At 48.8% G+C, this 14441-nt stretch overlaps 4 protein-coding genes across 4 annotated transcripts; 2 read left to right on the top strand and 2 right to left on the bottom strand.

Moving 5' to 3' along the window:
* Positions 1–4480: 4480 nt before the first annotated feature.
* Positions 4481–6952, top strand: PFICI_07977 (uncharacterized protein; the record flags this gene model as incomplete). The annotated part of the gene is made up of 7 exons (XM_007836558.1): positions 4481–4651; positions 4705–4728; positions 4783–4883; positions 4950–5443; positions 5501–5578; positions 5630–6240; positions 6320–6952. 7 exons carry the CDS (start codon positions 4481–4483, stop codon positions 6950–6952), a joined length of 2112 nt encoding a protein of 703 aa, XP_007834749.1.
* A 182-nt stretch (positions 6953–7134) lies between these two features.
* Positions 7135–8443, bottom strand: PFICI_07976 (NADP-dependent alcohol dehydrogenase 6; the record flags this gene model as incomplete). Its single annotated transcript, XM_007836557.1, has 4 exons — positions 7135–7499; positions 7567–7853; positions 7931–8159; positions 8239–8443. 4 exons carry the CDS (start codon positions 8441–8443, stop codon positions 7135–7137), a joined length of 1086 nt encoding a protein of 361 aa, XP_007834748.1.
* Positions 8444–10208: 1765 nt separating this feature from the next.
* PFICI_07975 (uncharacterized protein) lies at positions 10209–11676 on the top strand (the record flags this gene model as incomplete). Its single annotated transcript, XM_007836556.1, has 3 exons — positions 10209–10294; positions 10351–10375; positions 10441–11676. The coding sequence occupies 3 exons, from the start codon at positions 10209–10211 to the stop codon at positions 11674–11676; spliced, it is 1347 nt and encodes a 448-aa protein (XP_007834747.1).
* Positions 11677–11948: 272 nt separating this feature from the next.
* PFICI_07974 (uncharacterized protein) lies at positions 11949–12888 on the bottom strand (the record flags this gene model as incomplete). The annotated part of the gene is made up of 2 exons (XM_007836555.1): positions 11949–12637; positions 12702–12888. 2 exons carry the CDS (start codon positions 12886–12888, stop codon positions 11949–11951), a joined length of 876 nt encoding a protein of 291 aa, XP_007834746.1.
* Between the last annotated feature and the right edge of the window lie 1553 nt (positions 12889–14441).

The raw sequence follows: 14441 nt of genomic DNA, 5'->3' as shown, positions 1-14441 counted from the left end.
TCTGACGTGCGCGCTGCACATGATGGCCACGGCAGAGCATTGAATATCCGCATACCTTTAGGTGGCTACCTACGTACCTCCCCAGCTTGAACTGTACAAGCGTTTCCAACAAATCATTTGGTTAACCGCTTCCGTCGTCAAAGCCTGAATGTGTGTCTTAGATCTTTCACCGGAGCTCAGATTCGCTATTCCCTCAACTCACCGCTCGCCGGACTGGCACGAGACCACCAGAGGCGGTTATCGTTGACGCAGCATTGGGCGCGATACCCGTAACACGACGAAAAACTACGGGAGCGAGCGAGCGTGCGCTCAGTGAGACTCGAATTTTCTCATGTGTTTCAATGCCCACTGATCCACAAATGGACCCTTCAATGCCCTAAGTAAACAAATGATGCCATGGCAATGACTCTACCTCGAGGCACGACTTCGTGGGCAATTGCCACAGCGGATGATCTTTCGGCCTAAGCTCCAGTCTATCATCCCATCCGCTGGTACTGACTCCATTAAGCTATTAGAGGCAACCCGAGCCGTGATCCGAGCGCTACCCGCAAAGGACTTGACTGAGCTTCTCACTCTGCGCCGGGCCCTTTTTTTCTCTTTTGTGGCGACCCCCAAGTCAGACGGTTTATGCTTCAATGATGGCGTCTTGAAAACATGACGAGATGTTTCCATCATTTTTTTCCCAGCAGGTCGGAACGGGTGAATCACATGCAAGCCACCTGTGTACCTTATCGAGACGCGGCATCTCGCTGTCAAAAGTACGATTGAGACATCACATTATCCTTTTGAGTTTTGTATGAGCCGACGTGCGTAGGGCCGGTCCCGACAAGAGACATTTATAGGCGCGTAAGTTGGCGAATTACATTAATGCCGCGCTTCAGTGGGTTTGCTTTATACCATTTAGCAGACCGGGCTGGTCCACGGCACTGGATTGTATCTAGCGCAATCTACCGTGGCCTCGAGATGCCGCATTGGATGACATTACTAATGGTTGTGGATGTTTTGATGGAATCGAATATAGTGACAAGATGATGATCTTATCCATGGACAATACCATTGAATCTGTGGCTGTGTACAAAGTATCTCTCATTGATCAAGACAAGAGGTATATGGATGGGGAAGGGACGGATCCTTACAGAGTTGTGTGCGTGTTCATGAATTTTGATTTTCGATAGGATAATCTTAAGCTGGAACTTAATCAATGAATATGTTCTCTACAGAATTGTGAGGTTGAGATTCGCGATTAGAACATCGCGAGTATCTTTGCTATCGTTCATTTCTCATTTGCCAGGCATGGCAGAGTTGGCAACTCGAAACTCTATTTTGAATAAACCAGTAATCTGGTCGATCTCCGCGATCGTACGAGCAACTTTGTGGACTGCCTTCCAGATCAAGTCAAGCTTGTCACACAACCTCCCCGTACCTGCTGAGGCCAAGCTGAACCGGAACACTCAAAGCTCCTGGTTTATGACCATGCCCCCTTTCCACTCAAAAGCGGGTTGACTGTGACCATCTTCTTGTCAACTGCAGATGATGCCCGCGGATAAGATGCCGCCAGATGAATAATCATGGGATGTTTGCCAAGCACCATAAATCCGCTGGCTCCGCGTCTACAGATACTCTGCTGCTTTGATATCATTGCTCAAAATACGGGACAAGTTTCACGGCCCTAGTGGTTGTCACGTCTTGGGGCTGATCCAGGCCCAAGTTGGAATCTTGGGGTTGCCATTCAGCCGTGAGTCCGAGAAAAGGGAGATTATCTGTCTCAGCTTTCAATGGTATCATGTGTGATGAGAGTCTTTGTGCATTCATGCTTTCGCATCACTCGAGTCATGCTCTAGACTATTGATGATAGTTACCATGGTCCACGCCATGATTGACTGGATTACCAAGATCGTCATTGCCCGCGAAATTCTCTGCCCATCTGAGGGAACAGACTTTTCAACAGCGATAGAGAAATTCTGACTAGGTGCTCTCTGCACTCTCCAACTTCTTTATAATCATCACTACGTACTGAGTAGAAAACGTCCCATGTGGGTGATTTCGCAATACAAACGCATTGACATGTGAGTCTGGTGACGGTTGACGACACCTCACGTTTCACCCATATCTGTCGCACAGGTTACATAACATGATCCTTTAGGAATAGCTGTTTAAAACCGCCTATTGATCTATCACTACACATGAGAAATATTTTCACATACGCTGACTTGAGCAACTCGACCGACACTGAAGACCCATTAGAAAGATAGCAACAAATATCTCATGCCTGGGAATTTATACATGAACTCTCATGTCTGCATGATCTTGGTAAAGTAGTCTGGAATTTTCCTCCTGACATGATGCAATTGACAAGAAAATTCAGTCAAATAAATCAGGGACGTGAGACAAAAGCTGGCCCCCCATACAAGCAAAATGCTTCGACAATGACGGCAACAAATAGTCATTGGACTACACTCGATCAAGACCTTTAATTCATCTCTATCCGTGTGGCCTGTAGTCAGGAGAGTGATGAGCGGGAATTGCAATGGTGGAGCGTGGGAACATTGGCAGAGTGAAAAGCTCTACAGATTGAGTGGTCATTCCAACATGTACCTAGCTATCAACAAATGGATTGAGGCTCCATCTCTATGCTTTGTCATGCACGCGAAATGCTCAGGTTTTGTGAAGACAAAGTGATGTGGTGGACGAGCCATTCTTGAAGGATGTGTATTTGTTGATTAGGAGATATGAGTACGTGTTGAGCAATTCTAATAACAAATATGGCTTTCGCAACCGACACCAGCTATAATCTCTAGAACCAGATGCAAGCATATCCACAGTCTTATATCAACCATGCCAGAATAATTACATCCATGACTGAAAAATATATCTAAACAGTAAGCGTCGTATACACCTGATTCTGGGATCTCTGAATTGGCTGGCTTGTGGGTCAGACAGCCTCGCTGCGGGCTTACTATAGCCATAGTCACCCACATTTAGACTCTGCACTACAGCTCCCGTCTATATAAGTACCTATGAATATGATCATTGAACAAATGGCTCAGCCTATAGACGATTTCAACTCTTGATCAACCATTATAACGGCAAGAACAAAAGTTCTAATCGAATGAACATGCCCATCTTTTTGAACACAGTCGCCATTGAGGTTCTCAGTTCAGTCATTTCAATTCCATCTAGATCGATGCGAAGAGGTATTCTGCATTATTGGTGGACATATCTCAAAATGTTGCGAGGCAAAGATGTTGCGTACACAAGACAAATGCCATTACTTGCTCCCGGCGACATTTTAAAACACAGCCATGACCGATCCGGTATATTAGCAGTAACGTAGCTGAGTTTTTGGACGTCGCACTCCCTCCCATGATTCTTGTTCATGATTGAGTGCGAGATGCTGACAGAAGCTACCTATGCATTCGCAATGTCTCCAATATTCGCTCAATTAAAACCCTGCATCCGACACGGGAAAACACACGGAAATCGGTTGTGTCTAGAAGAACGTTTCGTCTGCTGTTTTTCTTTCCGGGATTGCTGGCACAGGGAGTATTAATTCCCAACCGTTGCGGCGCAATGCCCCCGGAGCATGCTTAGAATAGCTACCGCTAACCCCAGGATATCAGATTGACGCACATCATCAACGAAGATCCATAACCAAGACGGCCGCAAGAAGCCTCATAATTTCAGGTCTCTTTGCAAGTCAAAATTGAAGTAGGAACAAGGAGCCGGGGGAAGCCCAAAGTGCTGAAATGCTAAAAATAAGAAGCCGCTAAGATTGTAGTCCTGGGACCGGTGTTGATTAGACCCCAGTCGGGGGATGGATTAGACTCAATCACCCAACTGTATAGGGAAATTTATGGATCAAAGGGTCTTTGGCTATTGCTTTCGCGGAGCGCCCAGACCCCTCAAAACAATTCGATTCAGCTTTGCTCAGCCTTATTCCAGGACTGTTTGTTTTGTCCGCTGCTGTGATGACTAGGTAGGAACGATTCTTTTCAAACGAGATTTGGGCGCAGTAAACCAACCCCATTACGAGCCAGCGGCCGCGGGAACCCACATCGATCTTTGCCCATTGGGCGCGAGAGAAGCCACGATCTCATTTCATCCAAGTGCCGGGAAAGGACAAACAACCACACCCCCAAGCAAATTACAAAGATAGCGTGTCTTGGCATAAGACGAGAAGCTTTCACCACGATTGCTGGCGGGCTGGCTGGCCCACCGCCTTTGAGGTCTGGGCGCGTTGAAGGAGAGAAATCTCCCCCGGCTCTCGAGTAGTTGCGGCGTTGGCTAGTTGATTCCACCTAGCTCGTAATATATCTTCTCTACTTTTACGAGCCTCCTTCTCTCTTGGCCTTTTCTCTGCACTTCTCGTGTAATTTCTGTGGGATTCGTATGCTTTCTTTTTCTTCTCCTGTTGCCTGCTTTTTCCTTGATATCTTTTGAGTGGTAGACGAATAAAAAGAGATAATCAGGTTTCCCCGTTATGCCGCACGCCACCCACCCGTCCTCGGATGAGGACTATGCCAATGCCCGATTGCGGTTGGTCGGCACTCGGGTAGTGGAGCCATCAGAGAATATCCGAGATAATACCTACGAGGGCGCCGACGGTCTGATACGAAAGAGGCCGCTGCGTGATGTTCCCGAATTTTGTAAAGTGAGTTTGCCTGGAAGTAAGTGTAACGAGCATTGACTGAACCGAGACCATAGAATGAAGCAGCAACGACTTTTGAGGTGAGAAGCTCTACCTGACTGGATACCACGACTTGATATCCTGACTCTGGACAGTTATTTTACGATCTTTGGTTCGTGGCGAACCTATCAGTCTTTTCGAGTGTGCATGAGATCTCTACACTCAAGTCATTACAGTCGTTTATCGGATACTATGTGTGAGTTTTTTTTTTTTTTTTTTTCGTCGACGACGATTCGCAAATCAGTACTAATCACGAGTGCAGACTTCTTTGGACGACGTGGCTCATCACCACATTGTACGATGTCCGGTTCACGTCCGACAGCGTGCTGGAAAGATGCTGCAAAGCCGTCCATCTCGGCGTCATGGTGGGCTTTGCCGAGATTGGCACAGCCTTTGACCCCGACCACCAGATCCAAGCCATTTTCCGGGCCATGTCCTTTTTTCTCATGTTTTCGCGCCTCGCCCTAACCCTCCAGTATGGACTAGTTGCGTGGCAGATTCGCAAATATGCCGTGGGCAGTCGACACATGCTCCTGACGGCAGCTACGCACTTTGTTGCAGCCGCCATCTACTGCGGAATATCGTTTCGGTATGCCGAGGGCAAAAACAGCCGTGTCTATATAGTGTGGTATATCGTGGGCATAACTGAGATGGCGCTCCATCTCAGTTGGTCGCAGATGAGTGAGATCTTGACATTTGTCGGCACGCACATGGGAGAACGCCTGAACCTCCTCACCTTGATCGTCCTTGGAGAAGGTACATTTTCAATAAACCCTCCCAACGTAAAACATGGATGCTAAAATTATTGCCAAGGTGCCATTATTCTGGCCAAAAATGTCACACTCGTGGTAAAGGACACCTACTTGAAAGATGCAAAGCTCGTATACTGGAGTAAGTAAAACGTCTTTGTCGGGAAATCATGAAAGCTTCTGACACGAACAGGTTCTTCCCTCATCGGAATCGTGACCTCGTCTGCTGCGCTCATATACATTATCTTTCAACTGTACTTTGACTGGATGCATGAGGAAGATTCCATGTCGACACGACATCAAGTATGGTGGGCAAGTCTGCACCTTCCCTTCCATATTGCCCTGGTTCTTCTCCTCGAGGGTTCGAACCAGTTTGTCATCTGGGCCCGGGTGCAGGAATCCGTTGCCGTGGCCATCAACAAGCTCATTAGCGTGACGGAAAAGCTCCCCGACGAGCCGACGTCGGCACAAGTTTCTCAGGCGCTCGGCGACGTTGTTAAGCCGTTTATTACAAAGTATCAGCCGGCCGACGTGCTCGAGGCTTGGCAGGGCGTCAATAAGAGTTTAAGCGATATCGCGGAACTGCCAAATTCGTTTTGGACAGAAGACTCAGCCGCGGATGACGCTGATTATGAGCACTGGCTAAATGAGCTGCAAGAGTTGCTGTATACCATGGTCAATGCTGTTTACAATGCGTTCGGCATTGAAGCCGAAGTAGAGACAGAGACCAGCGCGACGGAAGATCACGGAGAGTATGTACAGACACAGGCCACCCACGCCATTGGTCTTCGATTTTCTCTCGTGGTAAGTCATTCAATTCAAACAAGACACCCATTTTGAGAAGGGTATCAGGCAAGGGATGTGAACTGACCTCACCCAATAGTTTGTGTATGCATTTGCTTGTGCCGGAATCGTTCTCATGTTCTTGACCATTATGCACATCATTTCCAAGCGCAAGGGCTGGACCATCTTCAACGTCGCCCGCACGGCCATTTGTCTGGCCCTCGCCACGGGCCTGTCCCTTGTTCCCCTCCTGACGACTAACGAGACGTACATGGAAACCTTTATGGGCTCGTCTTGGATGCTCCCCTCGATTCTGCTGTCCTACTTTACGGTGCTCGTTCTCACCCACGTACCACACCCGCCAGTCCTTGGGACTGTGGGTAGAGTAGTCGGTCGGGGAACGTACCGGGAGGTAGAGGAGCAAAAGGTTGACCTCAAGAGTAACCTTGCGTTGCACGACATGGCTCCGCGCGGCATTGTCGTCGAGCATGAGAATGGCACGCACACGAAAGTTCATCACCATCTCCACACGCAGGTTGTAGAGACGCCTGGCGATTACTTATCCAGGGGCGAGATGGAGATGCCTCAGAGCCCCGAGCAGGGCGGGTTCCTAAATGCTCATAGAGCGAGCTACATGTCGACGGGCTCTGATTTTGACGACGTCATAGATTATGAAGCGCACAATGGGAATCACCGGGATACGGATTTGGAGGACTGGGAAAGACGGCGTTAGAGGATCTCGATGAGTATAGAATAGAGTCAGCGCTCAGTGAATTCATCAATTTGTGTTTATTATGATACCTGATATAATTCAATTCATGATTTCAGGAAACATATTTTGACGTAGTTTTATCAATTTCATTCTGTCGACAAACGTCTCGATATTTGAGGAACCAAATTGGGATGTGCACTCATCTATGCGCCAAACTGCTTGTCATAGTCGACCATGGTAAAACGGTAGCGCACGTCATTCTTCTGCAACCTCTGCATGGTCTTGCCGAGATTCTCGGCGCTGATGGGGACAGTCTCAACCCACGACTTGATGCCCTTGTCGGCCGACAACTTGAGCATCTCCAGCATCTCCCGCCGGCTGCCGAGGTGGGACGAGCCGATGAGGACACCGTTGGAGATGAGGTCCTGCGGCTTGATCTGGAGCGTCTCATTCTCCGGAAGACCGACCGAGATCCACTTGCCGTGGATATCGAGGATGGACAGGTAGGCGCTCAGATCAAATTCCTCGCCAAAGGCATTGGCAGTTGAGACAATGAGGTCAAAGGTCACTGTCGCAATATTTGTTTAGCCATACTGCAAGGTGCATGACAAAAGGGGCGCAATTCTTTCACTTACACTTGTGAGGCTCGTTCCAGCCCTTGTCGGCGGTGGCCAGGAAACCATCGGCACCCATCTTCTTGGCGTCCTCTTCCTTGCTGTGCGTACGCGAAATGACCCAGGTCTCGGCACCGAGAGCCTTTGCGAACAAGACGCCAAAGTGTCCAAGCCCTCCCAACCCCACAATGGCAACTTTCTTGCCCGGCCCGGCGCCGTTTCGGACCAGAGGACTGTACATTGTAATGCCGGCGCACATCATGGGTGCGGCGAGCTCACTTGGAATCGCATCCGGGATGGGGAACACCCTACGGCTTGCGTGTTAATAACATGGCCTACTTATATAGCCCCAACTTTGGGTAGGCGAGGGACGACTCCGACTCACCAGTGCTCGTGTGTTCGCACGTGCGAAGAGTAACCACCCTGGGTGACGATGCCGGTCTCGGGCCAGACGGCGCCGAACGTGTCCATTTGCTTGGCGCAGTACGTCTCATTGTCGTTCTTGCACTGGCGGCACTCGAGACACGACCACGACTGGGCGCCCACGCCGACACGCTGGCCGGCCTTGATGAGGGTGACCTTGGGACCGACACGGAGAGCCTTGCCGACGATTTCTAAGTATGGCGCTTATTGTCAGTAACCTATTTTCTTACTAGGGAGTGGAAAGGTGAAAATGTCAATATGCTTTCTTACCGTGTCCGACGGCCAAGGGAAAGTGTTGGTCACCCCAACCTCCAGTAACGGTATGGACATCACTGCTGCAAACGCCACACGCCTCAATCTTGATCTCTACATCATAATCGCCAAAGGGTTTCACGTCGAATTCGTTCTTGTGGAACTCGGTCCAGGTTTCGGGGGACTTGACCTGGAAGCCGGTATACTGGTCGTACTGGGGCATGTTGAAGGGATTGATTGGAGGATTATGATTGGGGAATGAGTATGGCAGTGAGGTTGAGTTTCAGAGTGTAATGTTTAGCAAGCTACAAGAAGAGGAAAAAGTACAGACGGAGAAAAATATCGCAGAGGGAGAGAAAAAAAAAAATAGTGACGTCCCGACTGTACAGCGATCGGTTTATCTTGGACGCGAGATGCCACCCCGCCTCCAGCTATTATTTACTTGGCCCATATATTGTCGGGGTAGGCAGTGCGGGTTGATGGAGGGGCAGCCCCCAGATCGAGGGGGGGCAGCTTGCTTCACATAAATGAGACCTGGCAGACGTTGAGATTATCCGCTCGACCCAATGAGATGCGTCAATTGAATGGCGAGTCCAAAGGTCGAGAACTGTTTCAATATCTTCTGTAACGAACAACCCCACCATCAGTAGGGAAAGGCGAGTTTGGGGGGTCTTGAAACTCGTGCCGGCATTGGTCAGTTGTATTGAAATGCTGGCAAGAATAATCCGATGACAGGCGTGGGACTGCCGATAATTCCACCATTCACAGGCTGAGCTGGATGTTTAGGCACATTACTATGTAAAAGGTAGCGAAGCCTCAATTAGTTAGACACAGTATGGCGTGCGCATTATGGTCGAGGTTGCTGTCTGTCCAAATCGGTGGGGCTTTTGAGTATAGGTCCATATGCACCATCACTTTTTGGAATTCATGTCTGTCTACTGTAGCAAAGGCGGAATGTGTTCAGGGAGATCTTTAAGTTGTACAATGAACATGGTTGCGCAGCCCGTGCAAAACGAACGAAGTCCATGACGAAGTATCGAGTTTATACATGCATGAGTGACGTATACCTACAATAGGTCACAAACAATAGACAAAATGTATACATTTTCAAGTACAGAAGGTCTAGAGATTTTAACTCTTACGATTATGACAACTATAGGCTTTGGCTTGGATGCAGAGCATTTGACCAGTGATGTCGGTATCCATGGTCGCGTTCAATGCAAACAACTTTCCATGCCATGAGGATCCCTGGGACTGACCAAAAGAGGGCCGTGTCGTTAATTTAATAGAGTAAATACTACTGAAGAATCAAAGATGGCTCCATGCGATGCGGATCCAGTCGCTTTTATTAATTCAGCCTTTGATGTTAGCAATAAACGGGCGACTTCCACACAGCAGACTGTAATAATAGGCATCTGCGAGCACTGAGGCATGTGGCATGAGTTACGTGTTCCTCGGGTTGTAAGCTGAATGCATTTGTAGCACATGTGAAGTTGATTGACCAAAATCAGAAAAAAGAAACGTGGTTATTCCCTGTGCATATTATACAATTACTATTTTGAAATATATACCCACCCAACTGTGGTAAAAGTGCTGCCTGGTGCTTAACCAGCTTGCCAGGGGAAGATGAGGGCGCTGACGGGTGTCCATCCCAAATGTTTAATTGGCGACGGATTTAGTGCCGTTTTTAGCGGTACCAGTACCTGCAGGAGGACCTACCGCTCAGCCTCCTTTGCACTCTAGCTTTTTACGTTACCAACACTTTAGCCAACCCCTTGAGTCGGCAATGCCGTACCTCATCAATTGAATCCTACGAGGGTAGCGTGCATAGAGAGACTATACACGGAGCTTCCACCAGCAAACACGTTACTTTCCGATCGTAAAAGTCAACGGCGGCGGCTCAGATAAGTTAAGATTGTTGCTCAGTCGATCACAAGCAGCAGACCTCTGTGGTTGAGCTGCTATTTCATGCACCAACTGCTGCGGCCATGAGCGAGAAAACCGACGACAGCAGCCCGGCCGCCAACACCACAAGGCCTAGGAAATCCCATCGAAAGTCAAGAAATGGATGCCGGTAAGTATCTCATGTGTTTGTAGCACCCCTGTACATTTTTGCTGATCCGCAGTCAGGAATTGCAAACGTAGAAAGGTCAAGGTGAGCACTACGCGTCACATGCTCGGGTTACAAGTGCCTGCAGGACTGATGAGCTGCCTATCAAGTGCGATGAGGTCAAGCCAGAATGTACCAATTGCCTCCGCTTCGGCCTGCCTTGCGATTTCAAGGGCACCGCCATTCATGCCAGCAGCTCAGGGAGTGTGACGAGCGGCAACCAGCAGACCAGGTCGCAAGACACTGCAATACCCAGTCGCAGGCGGGGCCGTGGACGGCCGAGGAGAGATTGGTTGCAAGAGTTTACAGAAGCAAACGCTCTATCTGCGGTGCCAAAAGCCGGTGTGCCCGAGAAGAGAGAGGCGATACACGATCCCTACACGCTCAATACTGCCAATATTGAGCTTATGCTTCATTTCACGGCGTATACGTCTGGCTCTCTGTCCGGCACCATGTCTCGCAAAGACAAGATCACAAATTTCTGGGCTTTCAATGTGCCGAAAATCGGCATCTCGCACCACTTCGTCCTCAATCTAGTGTTTGCAGTGTCGTCCTACCACCTGGCCTACCTGGAGGCTTCCGACAATGCGCAGCGTCGGGACTATACACGACAGGCCGAGTACCATTTCGAACATGGCCTGGCGGCATTCACGCAAGCTCTAGCGAATGCAAACGAGTCCAATTGTGGTGCCCTGGACGTGTCTGCCACCATGGTTTGCTATTGCACATTTGCTGCAGGCCCAAAAGGGCCCAACGATCTGCTGATTTGCAGAGTTGAAGATCAAATAGCGCACAATTGGTGGCCTGTGATCAAGGGTCTTCGCCTGATCCGAGAAATTTTTGACGCCGACATACTCTTCTCAGGACTCATGTCGCCCCTCGGGCCTTCGGAAAGCCCAGAGGTTCCAGATTCTCGCGCGCAGTGCCTTCGAGAGGATTTCCCACGCGTCGACTGGGAAAAACATATCGGAGAGTTGGGTGATTTGGTTAAATCCAGCTCTAGCAGTCACCGCGATGTATACTTGAAAGAGTATGACATTCTGGCCGCCATCTACGAGGGTACATATGGCGATGAAAATGGCGAGTACCATGGACCTGGTTACAATCGAATGGTTTTTGCATGGATGTATCGCATGGACGACGCCTTTGTCGATCGTGTTCGCGAAAAGGACCCAATACCTCTGTTGCTTCTTGCCCATTTCGCACAGCTTCTCACTACTTTGAAAAAGTGTTGGTTCATGGATGGGTGGGCTGAGCACCTGCTAGAAAACACGAGCAGAATGCTCGACAAAGAGCATAGGAAATGGGTGGAGTGGCCACGAATACAAGTTGGTCTCCCGCCTTAGAAGTTGGAAATAATTACTTTTGGAAAGTCTCTGCTTTGGACGATTCGAGGTGATCGAGTTATCAGAGTCGTGAGTCTGCTCCCTCTCGAGTTTGGGCTCTGGACAGTTGGCCAAGTCTGCGTAGTCATCTATTCACATTGACTCGCGCAAATTGACCAGCTACGATCGCACCATGCTCGCATGTCAAAAGTCACGTTTTCGGTCCACCTTGAGCAAGAATTTTGGGTTGTTTGGTCTCTTAATTATACAGGAGAGTGCCGAAATTCGCCTCTCTAAGCCCGCGAATCCAGCGGTACATGCTCGCCACTAGTACATTCATGGTTCTTCAGCCGCCGAGCGTCCCGAATCAATCTGCCGGGGTGGATGATCAGATATATCATCATGACCGACCACATGATGGCGGCATCAAAGACGTAGATGAATATCTCGTGCGAAATGACAAAGCCACCGTCGCCTTGCAAATACTCGATGGCGCGGACCACACTTCGAACAATGGTCAACACAATGACCAACTCGGCCATCCAAAAGTGAATTTCCCAATTGACCGAGGTAATGGCCAGCACCACGCTCGTTGGGTTCTTCTTGATTCCTCGATGCACAATGAGGCATTGGACGATGAAGAAGGCGAGTGCGGAAAATTGTGTAATCAGTCCGGCCAGAATGATCTTGCGACTCAATGCAATGGCACTCTCGCTGCCCGAAGCTGGCAGAATGGAACCAATCAGCTGCGTTACGACGGCACCAATGTCGATCAAGACGTAAAGCTTGGTGAGCCACCGAGGACTGATCAGGGTAAACTCGCGTGCATCAAGCGCCAAAATGATGCGGCCAGTGCTCATGTAAATGGTGGCCGCGAGCATGGGCGCAGCTGCGAGAATGAGGAGATTCTGCATGATGAACGGTCCAACTTTTGTGGGCTCGTCAGAAGCCATATATCGTCCATAATATCCAAATACTTCGGCTGTATAGAAATGTCAGATTATTTTTCTGCAGTGAATGAATAACACTTGTAGGGTCGCATTTACCAATGCCTCCCAGCAGAAACGGGATGAAATACCAAGCCCGGAGTCGAAAGAAGTAGACGAGGTGCCCGAGCGTGGCCAAAGCAAACAAGGCCATGAAGGAGAGCGCTGCAGGCTTGTTTGGCCGATACTCGTAAAAGACAATCATGGTGCCATTGACCACGGGTCCAAAGGGGCCATCGTCGCTCATGTTGGCGGTCTTGTTATTCGAGCTACTTTGGGTGTGATAGTGGAGATTATTTCAAGGCTCAAAATACAGAACGAATGATTGAAAGGTACTGCTGCAACGAGAAATCGGTCTGGATTGGAATTGCGCAAGAGTGAGGAGAGAGAGAGAGACGAAATATTTATCGTAAAACCAACTCGGATCATTCCTCAGACATGTAATAAATTTCCGTGATTGACCAAACACATCCTTGGGGCACCGCCTTGATCTTCAGTATTGAATTTGACTTACACACAAACGTCAAGCCGCCGTTGGAACTGTGGAGACGAGGACAATGGTATTTTTCGGATTCTGCGAATGCGAAAAAAAAAAAACCGTCAACCAGTCGCAAATCTTGCCGTTGGGATCCACATGGCTCTTCTTAGCCAGGAGATGTCGCCTTGTTAAAACTTGACACCTACCTGGGACGCTGCTCGATACTAGGCAGGCACCAATTTTCTTTCTCTTTTCTCTCAAGGCGTTGCCAAGAGAGGTACTCCATGTGCAGATTCTACAAGAACTTCCTGTCTTTGGATACGCGTCGTACGTTAACCTTGATTTTAACGTGCTTTTCGTGTTTATTTTCGGATAGCCTTATGTCGGCGCGGGTCCAGTCTGTGACGACTCGCGTACGTACTGCCAGTCTTGGAAATAATTGATGCCTAGCGATCAAAGCGAAAGATCGGTAGAATAGTCTGAAAAGATATCGTATCTCAGTCGTTGCATTGCCACTGCCCCAAATGGCAACTTTTTCTATGTATTTTTTTTTTTTTTTTTTTTTTTTGTCTAGGTTAATTGTATCCATGCAGAGCATTCATTAATGGAGGCAGAAGGAAGGGATAGGGAAGTTATCCGGGCGTCCACACATTCGCCTGTTGCATCTTCTTGGAGCCACCTGCTAAGATTTAAGGTTTTGAGGTAGAACTTCCCCGTCACGATGTTTATACGGACATACGTCCTGCGACTGCCTGTTCGTTTGGCATTTAATATGCGGCTAGGTTCCAGATGGAATCTTCAGGTTGGGGACATGGCCTGGGTACTATAAGCACTACTACTGTTGGGCATGCGTAGAGCAACTGGAAAGTGTAGTGGCGCGAATGTGGTCATTCTTGTCCTCCTCCTCAAAAGCCATCCATGTTGACATGATATCTCGAGCACGAGGTTTCGACTATGGGCAATTGGAAAAGCGTGCTAATGTATTGTCATTTAGTACCTACGAGTCTTGCTCACTCTGGGATAATTTTTACTCTTACGTACCACATAGCTAAAACTATAGCGCTATCCAGCACAGGCCACGCCCGAGGATTACCCTATCACTTCACTCACTGCCCCCTTGACCATTAGCGTGGCCCCCCCTAAATGCTGCACGCAACAAAAGCATTCAGACCTGATCCTTGGCTAGAAGGTCAAGGTCGGGGTCTTACCGTAGATCGTATCTGAAAGCGATACCTACCTACCTGTGTATTGATGCCAAGGCTACGTTACGGCTTCTGGTAAATCCATTACAAGTTGCCGTCCATACTCTATGGCCCAGCACC

The sequence above is a fragment of the Pestalotiopsis fici genome (assembly GCF_000516985.1).
Source record: "Pestalotiopsis fici W106-1 unplaced genomic scaffold PFICI_Scf_5, whole genome shotgun sequence".
Lineage (NCBI taxonomy): Eukaryota > Fungi > Ascomycota > Sordariomycetes > Amphisphaeriales > Sporocadaceae > Pestalotiopsis > Pestalotiopsis fici.
This window is presented reverse-complemented; position numbering and strand designations above follow the sequence as displayed.